The 14,392-nt window shown below is 36.4% G+C and overlaps 1 protein-coding gene across 1 annotated transcript in view; it reads left to right on the top strand.

Annotated features, from left to right (window-relative positions):
• Positions 1–797: 797 nt before the first annotated feature.
• The window catches only part of LOC149565157 (1-phosphatidylinositol-3-phosphate 5-kinase FAB1B-like), a 47,965-nt gene continuing 34,370 nt past the window's right edge, over positions 798–14,392 (top strand). The window contains exons 1-4 of the mRNA XM_089818704.1: positions 798–2,448; positions 3,408–4,202; positions 4,454–4,607; positions 4,693–5,037. Coding sequence (XP_089674830.1) covers positions 1,769–2,448; positions 3,408–4,202; positions 4,454–4,607; positions 4,693–5,037 — 1,974 coding nt within the window. The 5' untranslated portion in view covers positions 798–1,768. The remainder of the gene's footprint in view (positions 2,449–3,407; positions 4,203–4,453; positions 4,608–4,692; positions 5,038–14,392) is intronic.

Here is a 14,392-nt window from a genome sequence, read left to right as displayed (position 1 = left end):
TGCACACTTACCAATTGCAACAAGTAACAAATTTACCATTCTTGATTCTAGAAAAAGTTTCCAACTTGCAACAAAGACTCCCAAGATTATTTAAATAACCTAAAACACTCCCTAAAAATATTAACAACTTTATTTACATTTTATCATCATAATTTTATATCAATTCCTCATCTTCATACCACTAACCACCATCTTAATTAAAATAAATCTCCACACCCCCACTTATCCAACTTCATCCAACCTAATTTTCAAATCACACACAACCAACCAAATAACCTTAAAACTTTATAAAACTTTTTTAACTAAATAAATATTTATATGCTCAATTTTCCACTTACTTTAGGTACTAATTTGAATAAAATGATATTAAAACCCCCATAGCTGTATGCAACTATACAAAGTCCTTATACATCAATAATTAATTAAAGCATTTTTAACAAAAGAAGTCTCCCCCCACCCATGATTCAAAGAGTGTTTGTTGGTGAGATATCCTTCTCCCTACCATGATGCATAGAAAAAAATAAAGCACTTTTGATGGGTCTAAGTCCAACTAGTCACAAACAAAATAACTCCTTGACTTTTTTATTTAGGTCGGTAGTAGTTGTGTGGGTCAAAAAGTTAAAGGCAAGTTTGATTTGTTCTCTCTTATTTTTATCCACACTTAACATGCTCGGTCACATGCCCATGTTACAAATGGCACATCCTCTCTGTAGGCGGTGGAGAGAGAAAAATAATTATAATTAGGATTAAATTAAAAACCAACAACAAAAACAGAACAAAGACAGGAAAAATAACGATTTTAAAAGAGAAGTTGAAAAAACTAACAACAAAAATAGAACAGCTGCAAACTAGATGCGAAGCAATTGAAAAGTGGGATTGGGAGTGAAAAAACATCTGAAGTTTGATTTGTTGAGAGAACTGAAGAACAAATTCGTGTCATAACTGCACAGTGAAGCCGTTGTGAATCAAAACCAGACCAAAATTTTGAAGTTATAAATTAAATTTTGTTGTTCATCAAACCCTAGTGAGAAGAAATCTTTCCGTGCAAGCAATAAGGAAATCTGTATATAATTTTATTGGGTTTGCTCTGATCTTTATCAGATGTAGTTGAGTGTGTTGAAATCAATTTGAGAGTGCGATCACGCGAACTGCGAAGAGTAAGATAGAAATCAAGCAGTGAAAGTTTATTGGGTGTGTATTCTCGATGCGGAGTCGTTATGAGAGAGTTTATGTTAAATCCGGGTAGAGTTGTTAGAGATTCATTTTGGAGCAAACAGGGAAAAATGGTAATTTATGTTCTTTATTGTCAGGGACGCAGCGGATACAATATAATTTGAGTTAGCGGATATACTAGGGTTGTTTTTCAAAACCCTGAGACAAAAGAAGCACTTTTGACAAGTGCGTGGTGTATATGGCAAATATTGAGTAGTGAAATGCTTTAATTACAAGGATTCCTTGAGCTGTGTAGAGTTTTATATTTGGTAAGCCCCGGAGTTAAATCCAAGCAGGAATTGTTAGATTCTTGTGGCAAAGTCATACCTTGGATTGAATCCGTGCAGGAACTGTGAGAGTTTTTGGTTTGTTGTGAATATAGGAGAAAATTGGTTAGGGTGAGGATATATTGAGTGCTTGACTTGGTGAATTTTTGTGCGCTCTCCGTTGTGAAGGAGACTGTGGCCTGTTTATGTAATTGCTCGAATGGAGACTGTGAGTAGTGAATAGCACATCATGCCGGGAAGGGGAAAGAACAGGCGGAGTAGAAATTTTCATGGAAAATCCAGAAAGCACTACCCTGTTGGACTTTGTTGAGAGAGTGAGAGCATGGATACCGCGGAGGGCCGATCCATCTAAGATCTCGAGGGACTTTTGGATGCCCGATCACAGCTGCAGGGTTTGCTACGAATGTGATTCCCAGTTCACAATATTAAATCGCCGCCATCACTGCCGAATTTGCGGCCGTGTTTTTTGTAGGAAGTGCACTCAGAACACAATTCCTGTGCCCTCGGATGGGCGTAGCAGTGGAGAAGAAGGGGAGAGGATTCGAGTTTGCAATTTCTGTTTCAAGATTTGCACCCGGGACATAATATCATCGTCGTCATCGTCATCGTCATCGTCATCGCCAGCGCCGTTGTCTCAGTGGAATGGTAATGGTAATGGTGACGGGACACATTTGGCAAACAGCTTGTCTTCGCATTCAGCAACGAGTGACAACTCTAGTAGTCACAGTGGGAACGTCTCTACAGAAAATATTGCTCCTACCATGCCATATCCAACTGGGCCTTATCAGCATATCAGTTCCAGTCCTCGTGTCAAGGCACATCAAATGGAGGATGCTTTCAAGCTGGAAACAGAGAAGGGTGTTGCACAGCTACAGAGCAATGGCAGAGCTGTATCATCTATTGAAGGAGGCGCCTCCTCTCCAAGTCTTTTTGCCTTCTGCGTTAGTAGGTACATTAATAGAGACCTTTCTGTTGTTTTTTGGTTCAGTATATTCTGTCCGTGAGTGATTTTTTGATTTAGATTCCATGGCTGAGGGGTGTAATTGCACCCCCTTCAAAGGTGGATTTGTTATTCTATACAATGGCAGCACCTAGATTTTGGGGTTCCATTTGAAAGTCCTTCAACAGTTGAGTTCTTCCCGTTTGAAATTTATACATATATTTTTCTGATATTTGTACCGGGAGAATCTTGAAGGCATGATGCAACTTTTAGATAATTGATATGTTTGTTGGCGATGTTTTCTTTGAGAATTATAAAACGGGTTTATCTTCCTCTGTCTCGAAAACTAAGGAATATATCCATATTATAGGCACCTATTCGTGAAAAGATGTAATTTGGAGAAAAAACCCTCATTTGTTGGCTGTCAAATTATCTATAGGTGTAACATATCTGTTGGTCACGCAAAATTGATATCTTTCAGGCTCTCAAATTTGATGGAGGTGTGGCATATCTGTTTGGTTTTTTTTTTACCTTTTTCCTCCCAACAGAAATATTTTCATCTCAGAAGCCAAGGTTTGAGAGGTAAGTATTGTACTATAAATATGCACCTGGTCTTGTCCCCTTTTCTCCTTGTTGGGTCAACTACAGAACTAACTTTCACCTTGCTACTTGATTGAATGGACCCTGATGGACTGCACAATCAACCAAGCAACATCAGGATTGGACCACAAAGGATCATGAAAGTGCATAATTGATATTAGTCAGAATTTGTTTATCGTGGTTTGTCAATGTTTTTTTGCACGATTTACCAAGGCTTTTAGCATTTTCTTGCAGTCTAAATGTTTATTTCTCTTGTTTAAAAGGAATCATCAACCTGTGTGATAGATATAATGCAGATATTTTTCCAGGATGATCTTAAAAGTCAGTAGCATCTCACTTTGGTTGTTTGCAACATCACTGTGATGTAGGAGTGATGACGAACGTGATGAAGACACCCAACAAAGTGTCCTAAAAGACTCACAAGAATATTTTGGAAACCATGGTAGTATAGATCTTGACTGTGGATACATTTTACATGATATTCACATGGATAATAGTTTGAGTCCCCAAAATTCCATGGACAATTCAGTCTATCACAAATGTTTAAGCCAAAGTGAAAGTTATGGCAAAAATTTGTCGGAGAAAAATCTAAGCTTTCACTCTGATACACTCGTGGAACGTCAAATGTCTGGTAGATCAGAAAGGTCAGGAGAAGAGTCGGAGGATATTGAAAATGTTAATGATTGTAATGATGATTCAGCTATGTTCCAGAGCCAAAGCTCTGAAATACAACAGCCTTTTGATTTTGAGAACAATGGTGCAATATGGATGCCACCTGAACCAGTAGATGTTGAGGATGAAATAGAAAGCAGCATGCTTGATGATGACGACGACGACGATGAGGGAGGTTGGGGTTTGCCACGTTCGTCAGGTAGTTTTAGCAGCAATGAATACAAGAGCAAGGACAGGTCAATTGAGGAACACAGGGATGCTATGAGATCAGTAGTGGATGGGCATTTCAGAGCACTTGTTGCACAGCTGCTAAAAGGAGAGGAGGTATTTGTAGGTGAGGAGAATGATTCTGAAAGTTGGCTTGAAATAGTCACTTCACTGTCATGGCAAGCGGCAACATTTGTCAAGCCAGACACAAGCAAAGGAGGAGGAATGGATCCTGGTCTCTATGTGAAGGTCAAGTGTGTAGCTTCTGGGCGTTGTAGTGAAAGGTAATGTTTGTTCTATTCTTTGCTCTGGGGCAAAAAATGTCACATAAATGTTTGTTTACTCTCATTCAACTTTTTTCAGCATCATAATGAAAAATATTTTTTGCTAAGTTTTTAATCTGGGATAAGAAGGCCCAAATATTTGTGTTTGTTCTTTATATACTTTAATTGTTTGTTTTCTGGCTACCCTTTTTGCATGTTGTAGTTGCTTATGTATCAGCCTGAATGTTAACAAAGGATTATCCTTTTAACAGCAAGGTTGTTAAGGGAGTTGTCTGTTCAAAGAATGTAAAGCATAAGCGTATGACACAAAGGTACAAAAATCCTAGGCTGTTACTCTTGGCAGGAGCACTTGAATATCAACGCATTTCAAATCAGCTGTCATCTCTTGACACTCTGCTGCAGCAGGTTAATTAGTCTTGGCCTAGCAGGCATTTTCCTATCTTAATTAATACAAATCTGAATGTTGATCTTAAGCTTCCTATGCTTGCAGGAGATGGACCATCTTAAGATGACTGTGTCAAGGATAGAGGCACACCATCCTAATGTGCTACTAGTAGAGAAAACAGTTTCTCATCATGCACAAGAATATCTCTTGACAAAGGAAATATCTTTGGTATTGAATGTTAAGAAGCCACTTTTGGAGCGCATAGCCCGCTGTACTGGTGCACAAATTGTTCCTTCTCTTGACAATCTTGCTGCACCTAAAGTGGGACACTGTGAACTATTTCATGTAGAAAAATTTGTAGAGGAGCATGGAAGTGCAGGCCAAGTGGGAAGGAGGCAAACAAAAACATTGATGTTTTTTGAGGGTTGTCCAAAACGTTTGGGATGTACGGTGAGAGCCTATGCTCTTATTATGTAATTCTCTTGCATTGCTGTGATTTTAATTTGTTTTATGATTTTTTATTCCATTATTTTGTAGGTTGAATAGCCATTTCATTTTTCTCACATGCTTTTCGTGGGTTTTGTCTGTTTAAATATTATAGTTTGTTTTCCTGATTTGCCATTCATGGCTTTTGACCTTTCAAATAGAATTTGTCTAATGCATATTCCTTTAATGTTTGAAAAGTATATTTTATGGCCTTGCAAATTCATGAATCATGGAATAGCAATCAATATGCAGAGTATGTCAGCCATGGTTCCCAGACTTGTTTGGACTCGCCCAGTCCTTGCGAGTTCTAAGTTGAGTGACCCTGGCTAAGTCCCAGGACTTGCCAAAAACTTGCCCAAGGCAAAACTCCCTTGAAATCTGTTTTTTGCTGGGTCCTACCAAGGCTTGCCTGTTTTTGGCCGAGTCTGCACCAAGTCTAAGTCTTGTTTGTATGAAGTCAGTACCTAACTTACCCTGCAAAAGCTAAAGTACTTTTACTCGTAAGTACTGTGGTTGAGGATACAATGAATAAGTAAGGTGTAAATAAATTGCATTAGAAGCCTTTCTTGCTTGCTATTGAGCCAAATTTTCTGTACTTGGTTTTTGAGGTCAATGATAAAGACACTCGCATGATACAAAATAATTTGTAATATTTTTTTATGTATCTGCCTTCTATCAATACTTGAGTTAGCATATAGTTTGATTTGATTAAAATATATGATGCAAGTCCATTGTGTGCATTTTACCATGTATTTTGTACTTTTTGTGACTCTTGACATATGACAGAAGGTATGTGTTTGATTCTGTTCTCTTCTATACAGTAATTTTGTTTTATTTATTATTAAAGTGATAAACATACTCAATTCTTGAGGTTGCAAGTTTTTGGTTTTCTTCTTAACCCTGCACTTCAATTTGTGTGTAAGGTGTAATGTGAATTGATGTCAAATTTGAAATTACATGTTACTTTATACTGGTCTTAAATGACAGATGCATTTTCTGGGTGAAGCTAGTGGTGGCACACTGAAAATAACATGACGCTATAATAACTTTTCCATTCCATCAATAATAAACTTTGATTCTAACTTTTGTGTAATTATATGGAAATTTTTATTTGAGAACAAGTGTTCCTGTGGGTGATATTTTTTCTTTATATATTTAGTCTGAAGTATATCCTAACCTGCTTCAATTTCAGATGCTTACCAACTTGTTGTACAGAATTGCTAAGCTAAATCTTTTGACAGTATGATACTTTATCATTGATCAATTGTCAGGATACTTGTTTGAAGCAAAAAAAACCTGAGTACTAAACATTTTTCAATAATGGTTTATCAAATGATAGCAGAGAGGTTGCTCCAATTTTTTGGAGAGGTCAAGGATTCAACTTGGAAGTTTAGAAGATGAGATCATCTCACATCTTCTAGACTCTTTAGGCCAACATAGGATAGACAGGACTATTTAATTGCTTTGCACCATATTTATCTTTTAGTGAAATGGCCAATGGATTAAAAGTTTTTTGGCATCTTCTATGTTATTTTTGCAAAGAACACCAAAGTGGGCTATAAAGATCTCTTTTTGTTAAGGTGGACTAAGTAAGGATCTTTATCTGAAAGGCCAACCATTGAAACATGTTAACCTTTGAGATTGTATTTCCAAATCAAATGCTGGGTGTGTCCTCAAATTGAGCAACCTCCTGAATGATAGTAAACACATTTTCTTCCTTTACCAGCAGATGCCAAAGCAGGAGGCCATCCATTTCAACCATTCAGAAGCTGTCAAGAAATGAGAGGGTAGAAGAAGTCAGTTCAGACGTCCTGCAGCATCCTGAAATTCCAGTGGTGACTAATGGCTGATTTTTCTTCCTTATGTAATCTACCACTTTTTCCATATCATTCCCAAGGAATACCAACCCTGCAGGCTTCTCAAATATTTCAAGGCTCTCAAGTGGATAGCTACATATACAAGTTTCCTTTCAATAAAAGGCAGTCTCGCCTGCTAACTTTCCAACAAAGAAGATGGTTTGTGACAACCAAAGATTTAGAAATCAGGTTCTAGGTATTGGATATTCTATGATGATTTTGAACTGTCAAGATATATTCAGGAACCTTAGAGAATACAGGTACCATCTCTTTAGAAGTCTTCTCTTGAAGAGTCACTTTCAGCGCAGTCTTCAAGCTAGGTTGGCTTCTCAGGTTCTCAGGGCAGATTCATTTTCTTGTTTATCTACTGGGGGTTATTTATATTTTTTGTGATCTATATAATGTCAGAAGCACTTTGTTACAATTTTTTTGTAGTTTTTGTATGTATTTTCACAACCTTAATCCAGATATGGCTTAATAGGTGCAGTCACCATGCCTGGATGTACAGATGCAACCTAGAAATGGGCTCATATTTGGGAACATTAGAATATGTTATCGGTCTTATACTATATTGGAATAAGTTATCAGGCTTATACTGTATTATATCTGTAGGTTCATAATAATGAACAATGGGGCCAATGGGCTGAAGGGCTGGCTTTGGAGGTGATCATAAGCTGGTGCTGACTGGATGAAATAAACTAAGGACACTGATGGCCTGAGGAAATAATGCTGGGGACCAGCTAAATGTAGTTAAAGGTACTGTTTTGGGTCCACCCCAGTGTTACATAGGGATGCTTTGCAGCCCTTGGACCCCCTTGTTACTGGGATGGGGATTTGGGAAAGGGGTGTCATATGTCATAGCCTTTCAGTTATATACATCTCTAAATCATAGCCTTTCATTTATATAAGTATCTTATGGATGTTTCATCACTCAATTTCAAAATATAGGCATTCAATGTAATCACATCCATTATGACAACCTTTCACAACACATCACATGTGCCACATTTCACCTTCAATGCCACCTTCCATCTCAATGGTAGGTATTTCAAGTATTTCTCACATTGCTAATATCAATTAGCTTTAACTCTATTTATTCTCTTTGTACTTTACAATGCATATTTATTTTATATTATAGATGCTTTGGAAAATCATCCCTTCAATGCTTCATACATAACTTGTAACTTGTGATTTGTGACAGATCAACATTAAGTTGGGGGGATTCCACATTGTTCTTTTACATGGAAAATAATTGGGACGTGTCATTTCATGTTGAGGCCTGATCTTTTAAAAGCTAAAAAAAAAACTGGTCTAATACATCAATCACATCCAAATAAAACTGGAGGAAATAAAGAGTAAGAATAATAAGGTTGAACAGAAATTTAGAAGTGGGTTACAAAACTAAAAAATGGGCATATTTTAATTTATTAGAAGAGAACCAGCATATCACACACAATCCTTAGAAGCCCAAGACTTGATAAGAACCGCACGTACAATAATAATATCACTTTCCTATAAGTACATATATATGTTCCTTAAGGAAGAAGTGGCTACATGCTATATCGCCAAGAGATCCCAACATGCAATATCACACTTAATACATATCTCATAATGATAATCACTTTCCTTTATGAGCTCGAGTCATAGGTTTAATGGTAGATATTTTATGTGCTATTTTGGGGTGGTTTTAGCTCATGGTTTTTTAATATCATTTCATGGTTTCATGTTTTGTATCTCCTATATATTAGGCATATGAGATGTATTGTGATGTATTACAGGAGCTTGATAACTGTTTAGTTCCCTCTGGATCTTTGTCGATGATATCTTCAAAGAGGCCTATCACACATGTACTTTGTTACCACACCTACAGCTAGACACAGCTTAACTAAGAAATGGTTGAACTAATCATTGTAACTGCAGATGGGAATACGCTATTGGCAATCATGGTTGCAAAAACTGAATAAAAAATACAAACTCTGTACCATGTAAACTTTGTTTCTCCCCACAATTGACAGAGAACTAAGTAGAATTGGAAAGTTTAATATGATGTTTAAGAGAACTAAGTCCCCTTTTTAATTTAATTCAATAATGGATAATTAAAGCTTACAAATTAGTATGCTGATTAGGTGAGTGTGTACGTAATCCTTTACAAAATAAAATATCCAAATTAATTGTATAGTTCTATGGGTATTTAACAGGGACTGTATTTCTTTGGAAGAAAATCCATCTCTTAAATGATGAAACAAATATCAAGAATTTATTTGTAATGTGGAGGAGGGGTTGAGCTATTGCAAGTGATAAAGATCTCTGTCTTGGTACTGTTGTTTGCCATATCAAACCCTTTGGATAAGGCATGTCTTTCATTATCATACTGTTGGTGTTCTGTACCTGAGACAAGTATGCTTATGTGTAGTGTTGGGAGGATTCTTTTATTCCTGTGATAATGGCAGCTTCTGCTTCCTATGCTGATCGTCTTCCTTCATTGTCAATGATTGTCTTTCATCTGCTTGGTGGCAAAGGTATCAATCAGTCATATTACTTCATGTATACCCTATGATGGAAACTCGAATGGTAACAGCAAAGAGCTATGCATGGACGTGGCTGTTTGTTATCAAAGAGTAATGTGTGTGTGTTTAACTGTTGGTGCATGTGGTCTTAGCTTTGTTGGTGTAACTGTTAAATAGTTAACAGTTGGTGTTTGTAGCTGTTGAGTCAGCCAAGTCATTGAAGATTCACCATTTTCAAACTGAAGAGTTTTTTTTTTGGTAGCACGGAGTCTTGTATCTGAATGGCATGTATTCATTTGTATTAGCATTTTGGCCAACACATTGCTCAGACTTCATGTAGCATCTGACTTCCAGTTAGCAGCAGAGATATTCTTTAGCGATGTTATTAGATGTGATATTCAGAAGTCTCATTGTGGTAGCTTGGATTCTGTGTCTACAATAGATGATACTTAGTGACGGATTTTGTGTTTACAAGAGATGATACTTGGTGTATATGTAACTACCATACTTAGTGCGGAGTCTGGTATGAGCATTCTGTAGGTGATATTTGTGGGATCAGTATTTTGGGATTGTATTCATTCTTCTAAGTGCCAAAGATTTTGTTTTTTCTGTGTGAGTCAATGTATTTGTAAAGAGATAGATAGTGTGGCCTGCATAAAGGAATGTGCAGTCTAAATATTTAGATTATTGTATCTAGACCTCATTCATTATTCGATAAAGTAATATTTCTTGGTGTGGCTGGGTTTTTCCCTCGAGGAGGTTGGTTTTCCCAGGGTATCTCTGGCGTTGTTGTCTTTTGCTATATTTTTTTTGTTATTCTGGTTCAAAATTTAACATGATTCTCAATAGAAATAGTCAGCTAAATTCATCAAGCGCAACATAATTGCAAGTATAATAGTTAAGTAACTGTTCTTTACTTCAATATAGTTCACATATGGTATCAGTATGGGAAAACATGTTCAGAACTTAAAACAAGGTCAAGCCATGAGATTTGGCAGAATGCATATCTTGAAATAAACAGCAGAAAGTAGAAAAAGTAATTGAAACAAATTTTGCTCTATTCAGTTGCTCACCAATCCGATTTTGAATCTGCTAAGATCAACCAAATGGATAAGTCTATCAGACCCTTGGGCATAAATTATGTTCTGCAAATAGCTGTGATCCCAATTGAAATGAAAAAATAGAGATTTCAGGCATCACAAGAAGCTATATTCAGATGCCAATGTCTTTGATTAAGGTTAAACATTTCTTGCTTTTATTTGTTTACATCACACATGTGAGATATGCTCTTTTGCATTATACATATGCAAACAAGGCACACTATAGACATCAAAGAATGCAAGGACCTGCCACACAATCATTAATTGGATTGAGGTGGACAAATGTTCCACTACACATCAGGTACAAGGGGATTGAGAGACGTTGGGACGAGTTTATAGAATGGGGAGATAGAGGACCTAAGTTTAAAGTACTTGAAATGCTAGTTATGAAAAGATGTATAAGATTTAAAATTGCAAAATTGCAAAGACAAAATACTTGAACATTGAATAGTAATAGATATTACAATATTAGAATTTATAACACTAAATAATATTTCAATTTGACAACAGAAATCATTGAATTGGCAAATGAAAGATTCCTATTATATCAAAAGTATCATAAAATTGATTAATTTGAGTAGCATGATATCAAAACAAATATAGAATGTCAATATGTAGTGAAAGGAGACCTCTAATCATTTCTCAAGGCTAACTTCTCATAACTAGAACTTTTGGACTCCTCATGGTCAAGATCCACCAAATAAACATCAATCAGCCCTGCATCCTCATCCTCGTCCTCGTCCGTTTGTGATGGCTTCTTTTGCTCTACATCCCATCGTGTTGTTGGGCTCCCTTTGTACACATGTGTCTTGTGGTCAATGATATGCAAGGCACTATGTACAACCAATAACTTCTTTGCTCTTCTAGAGGTAGAGGAGTGTCTGTTCCTCTTAAGAAAGTGGATGAAGTTGTAAGTAGACCAACTCCTCTCTACAGTTGAAGAACTAGAAACCTAAGATAGCAGAAAATGGCTAGTGTGGTAGTCTTTAATTTTTGTTCATGACATTTTCATAACAAAATTGGGTCCTCTTGTGCTAGAGTTCCTATATCTATCTTTTCCGCACTTGAATATGTTAAAACTAGAGCCCATAAATCCATCAAGATAACTAGCAATAAGAAAGAGAGAAAACTGAAACAAAGAACACCATAATTATCCTCGAAAAACCCTTCGAGAATGAAGGGAAAAAACTAGCCACACAACACAAATATATCTTTATTGATAATGAAATGTTCAAGTGTACAATATCGTTTGCTTGATGCAAATATATAACAATAGGAGAGACTCTTCATATTATAACCGAAGGTTTCTTGAGATTCCCATAACTCCTATAATTAATTTCAACTCTTAGGACCTCAATGCATGTAAATGACACCTATTACAAATTAAACTTAAGTGACCTTTTCAGCTAAAGATGACAATAACAGTAATAACGTCCAGATTTCGAGAGATAAAAATCTCTATCACAGCTACAAACTTTAACACTCCCTCTTAGCAAGAGAGAGATCTTTAGCTGAATAGTCACACAAAACAGCAACAAAAAAATGTCAATAATAAATTTTGATCATACGAATTCAAAATACAAAACATAATTCATGGAGTTACTCAACATGAAAACATGTAACAGTGAGTCATATTCATGGAATCACTCAACATGAAAACCTATAACAATTATTCATATTCATGGAATCACTCAATATGAAAATTATAACAATTACTCATATTCATGGAATCACTCAATATGAAAAAATTTGTAAGACTCACAGCTAAACCTTTATTCACGGACTCTCTCAACGTGAACTGTCATGGAATCTTTCAACATGACATCCAACTCCCATCAGGGAATCTCTCAACATGATGACATCATGGACTCTCTTAGCATGATGTTCATGCCATGGAATCTCTCAACATTACATCCAACTCTCATCATAGAATCTCTCAACATTAACACTTCCTTATTTCTTATGTCAACTTGGCTTTGATACCATGTTAAAACTAGAGCCCAGAAATCCATCAAGATAACCAACAATTATGAAAGAGAGAAAACTGAAACAAAAAACACTAGAATTATCTTGGGAAAACCCTTCGAAAATGAAGGGAAAAACCAAGCTACACAACACAAATATATCTTTATTGATAATGAAATGTTCAAGTGTACAATATCCTTTGCTTGATGCAAATATATAACAATAGGAGGGACTCTACATATTAGAAATGAAGGTCTCTTGAGATTCCCATAACTTCTATAATTAATTATAACTCTTCGGATATTCATGCCTCAATGCATATAAATGACACATGTCATTTACATTTAATATTACAAATTAAACTTAAGTGACCTTTTCAACTGAAGATGACAATAACAGTAATAACGTCCAGATTTCGAGAGGTAAAGATCTCTATCACATCTACAAACTTTAACAGAATAATCCTTAAGAGTGGTGAATTTTATCCAATTTGTGCGAATCTCGCAAGTAGTTTCAGCATCATTAATCTTATTAAATTATTAATGCACTTGAAGAACCATATCTTCACCTTATCATCCTAAATTGAGGTAACTCTCCTAGGCCTAGGTACAACCATTAACTTCTTTTCTCTTCCAGAGGCAGGGGAATGTCTATTCCTCTTAAGAAAGTGGATGAAGTTTTAAGTAGACCAACTCCTCTCTACAGTTGAAGAACTAGAAACCTAAGATAGCAGACAAATGGCTAGTATGGAAGTCTTTAATTTTTGTTCATGACATTTTCACAACAAAATTGGGTCCTCGTGTGCCATAGTTCCTATATCTATCTTTTTCGCACTTGAATAACCCTTAAGAGTGGTGAATTTCATCCAATTTGTGCCAATCTTGCAAGTTGTTTCATCATTATTAATCTTATTAAGTTATCAATGCACTTGAAGAGCCCTATCTTCACCTCATCATCCTAAATTGAGGTAACTCTCCTAGGCCTAGGTATGTACCACTTTGTTTTGAATGCACAAGGAAGTGCGTGCAAGGGAGTGTTTAATCTGTCCCATTTTTATTGAATGATTGGATAAATTTGCTCCTTTAGATGCTAAAGTGGGGTCCTCTCACACAACAACCTTCCTGTAGTCAAGCATAGAGTGAATGCATTCATATACCTCTCCAAGGTTAGGTGCATCCCCATTCCCATATTTAATGACTTGAAAAATTGGAGCTATTATAGAGACAATGTATTTTACATGACTCCGAAATACATCACTCTTCAGTAACTCCATCACCCTCTTTCCTTGATTTGTCTTGGTCTCGACCCATCAATTTCAATCATTCATCATAACCATGAGTTGTAGTACCTCTTGCAACATTTGCACATCTCTTGCACTGACCATTCCTCTAATCTAGTCAATCTTGCCCATTTTGTAGGTTGCCTCAATAAGCTTTTGTGCAATTCTGCATGGTGTTGCATCTGTCGCTACTTGGACCACTTTTTGTGGCCCAACCTCCTCAATAGCCTCCCTTAGGACCTGAAATTGAAAATCAACATCTTTGTGATGTCTTGAACAATTAGATGCCTTGAGAAAGTATGGAACCTTTACAAATGTAACCATGATGTTGGTGAGTGGACAATAGTTGATGTCTGTCCACCCATCCATAACTATGTTGCATGCACAGTATGCTCAACATTCTCCATTGAAACATTGATCTTGGCATAGTTGTTATTTACAATCGTGGTCCTAAATTTGTGGTCACATGGTCACACATATGATGGTCCTCCCCTTGCTATCATCGATATCATCTTCATATAATAAAGAGATTGAGCTACATGAAATGAGATGCTATTGGTGAAGAACTTGCCAATGGTATCACCTATCCAGTCTTTGAGCTTTATATTGAAC

The sequence above is a fragment of the Cupressus sempervirens genome, chromosome 3, assembly GCF_028749045.1.
Source record: "Cupressus sempervirens isolate cs-2001-9-10 chromosome 3, ASM2874904v1, whole genome shotgun sequence".
In the NCBI taxonomy this organism is placed as follows: domain Eukaryota; kingdom Viridiplantae; phylum Streptophyta; class Pinopsida; order Cupressales; family Cupressaceae; genus Cupressus; species Cupressus sempervirens.
The sequence above is the reverse complement of the archived record's forward strand: the minus strand, read 5'-3'. Positions and strand labels throughout refer to the sequence as shown.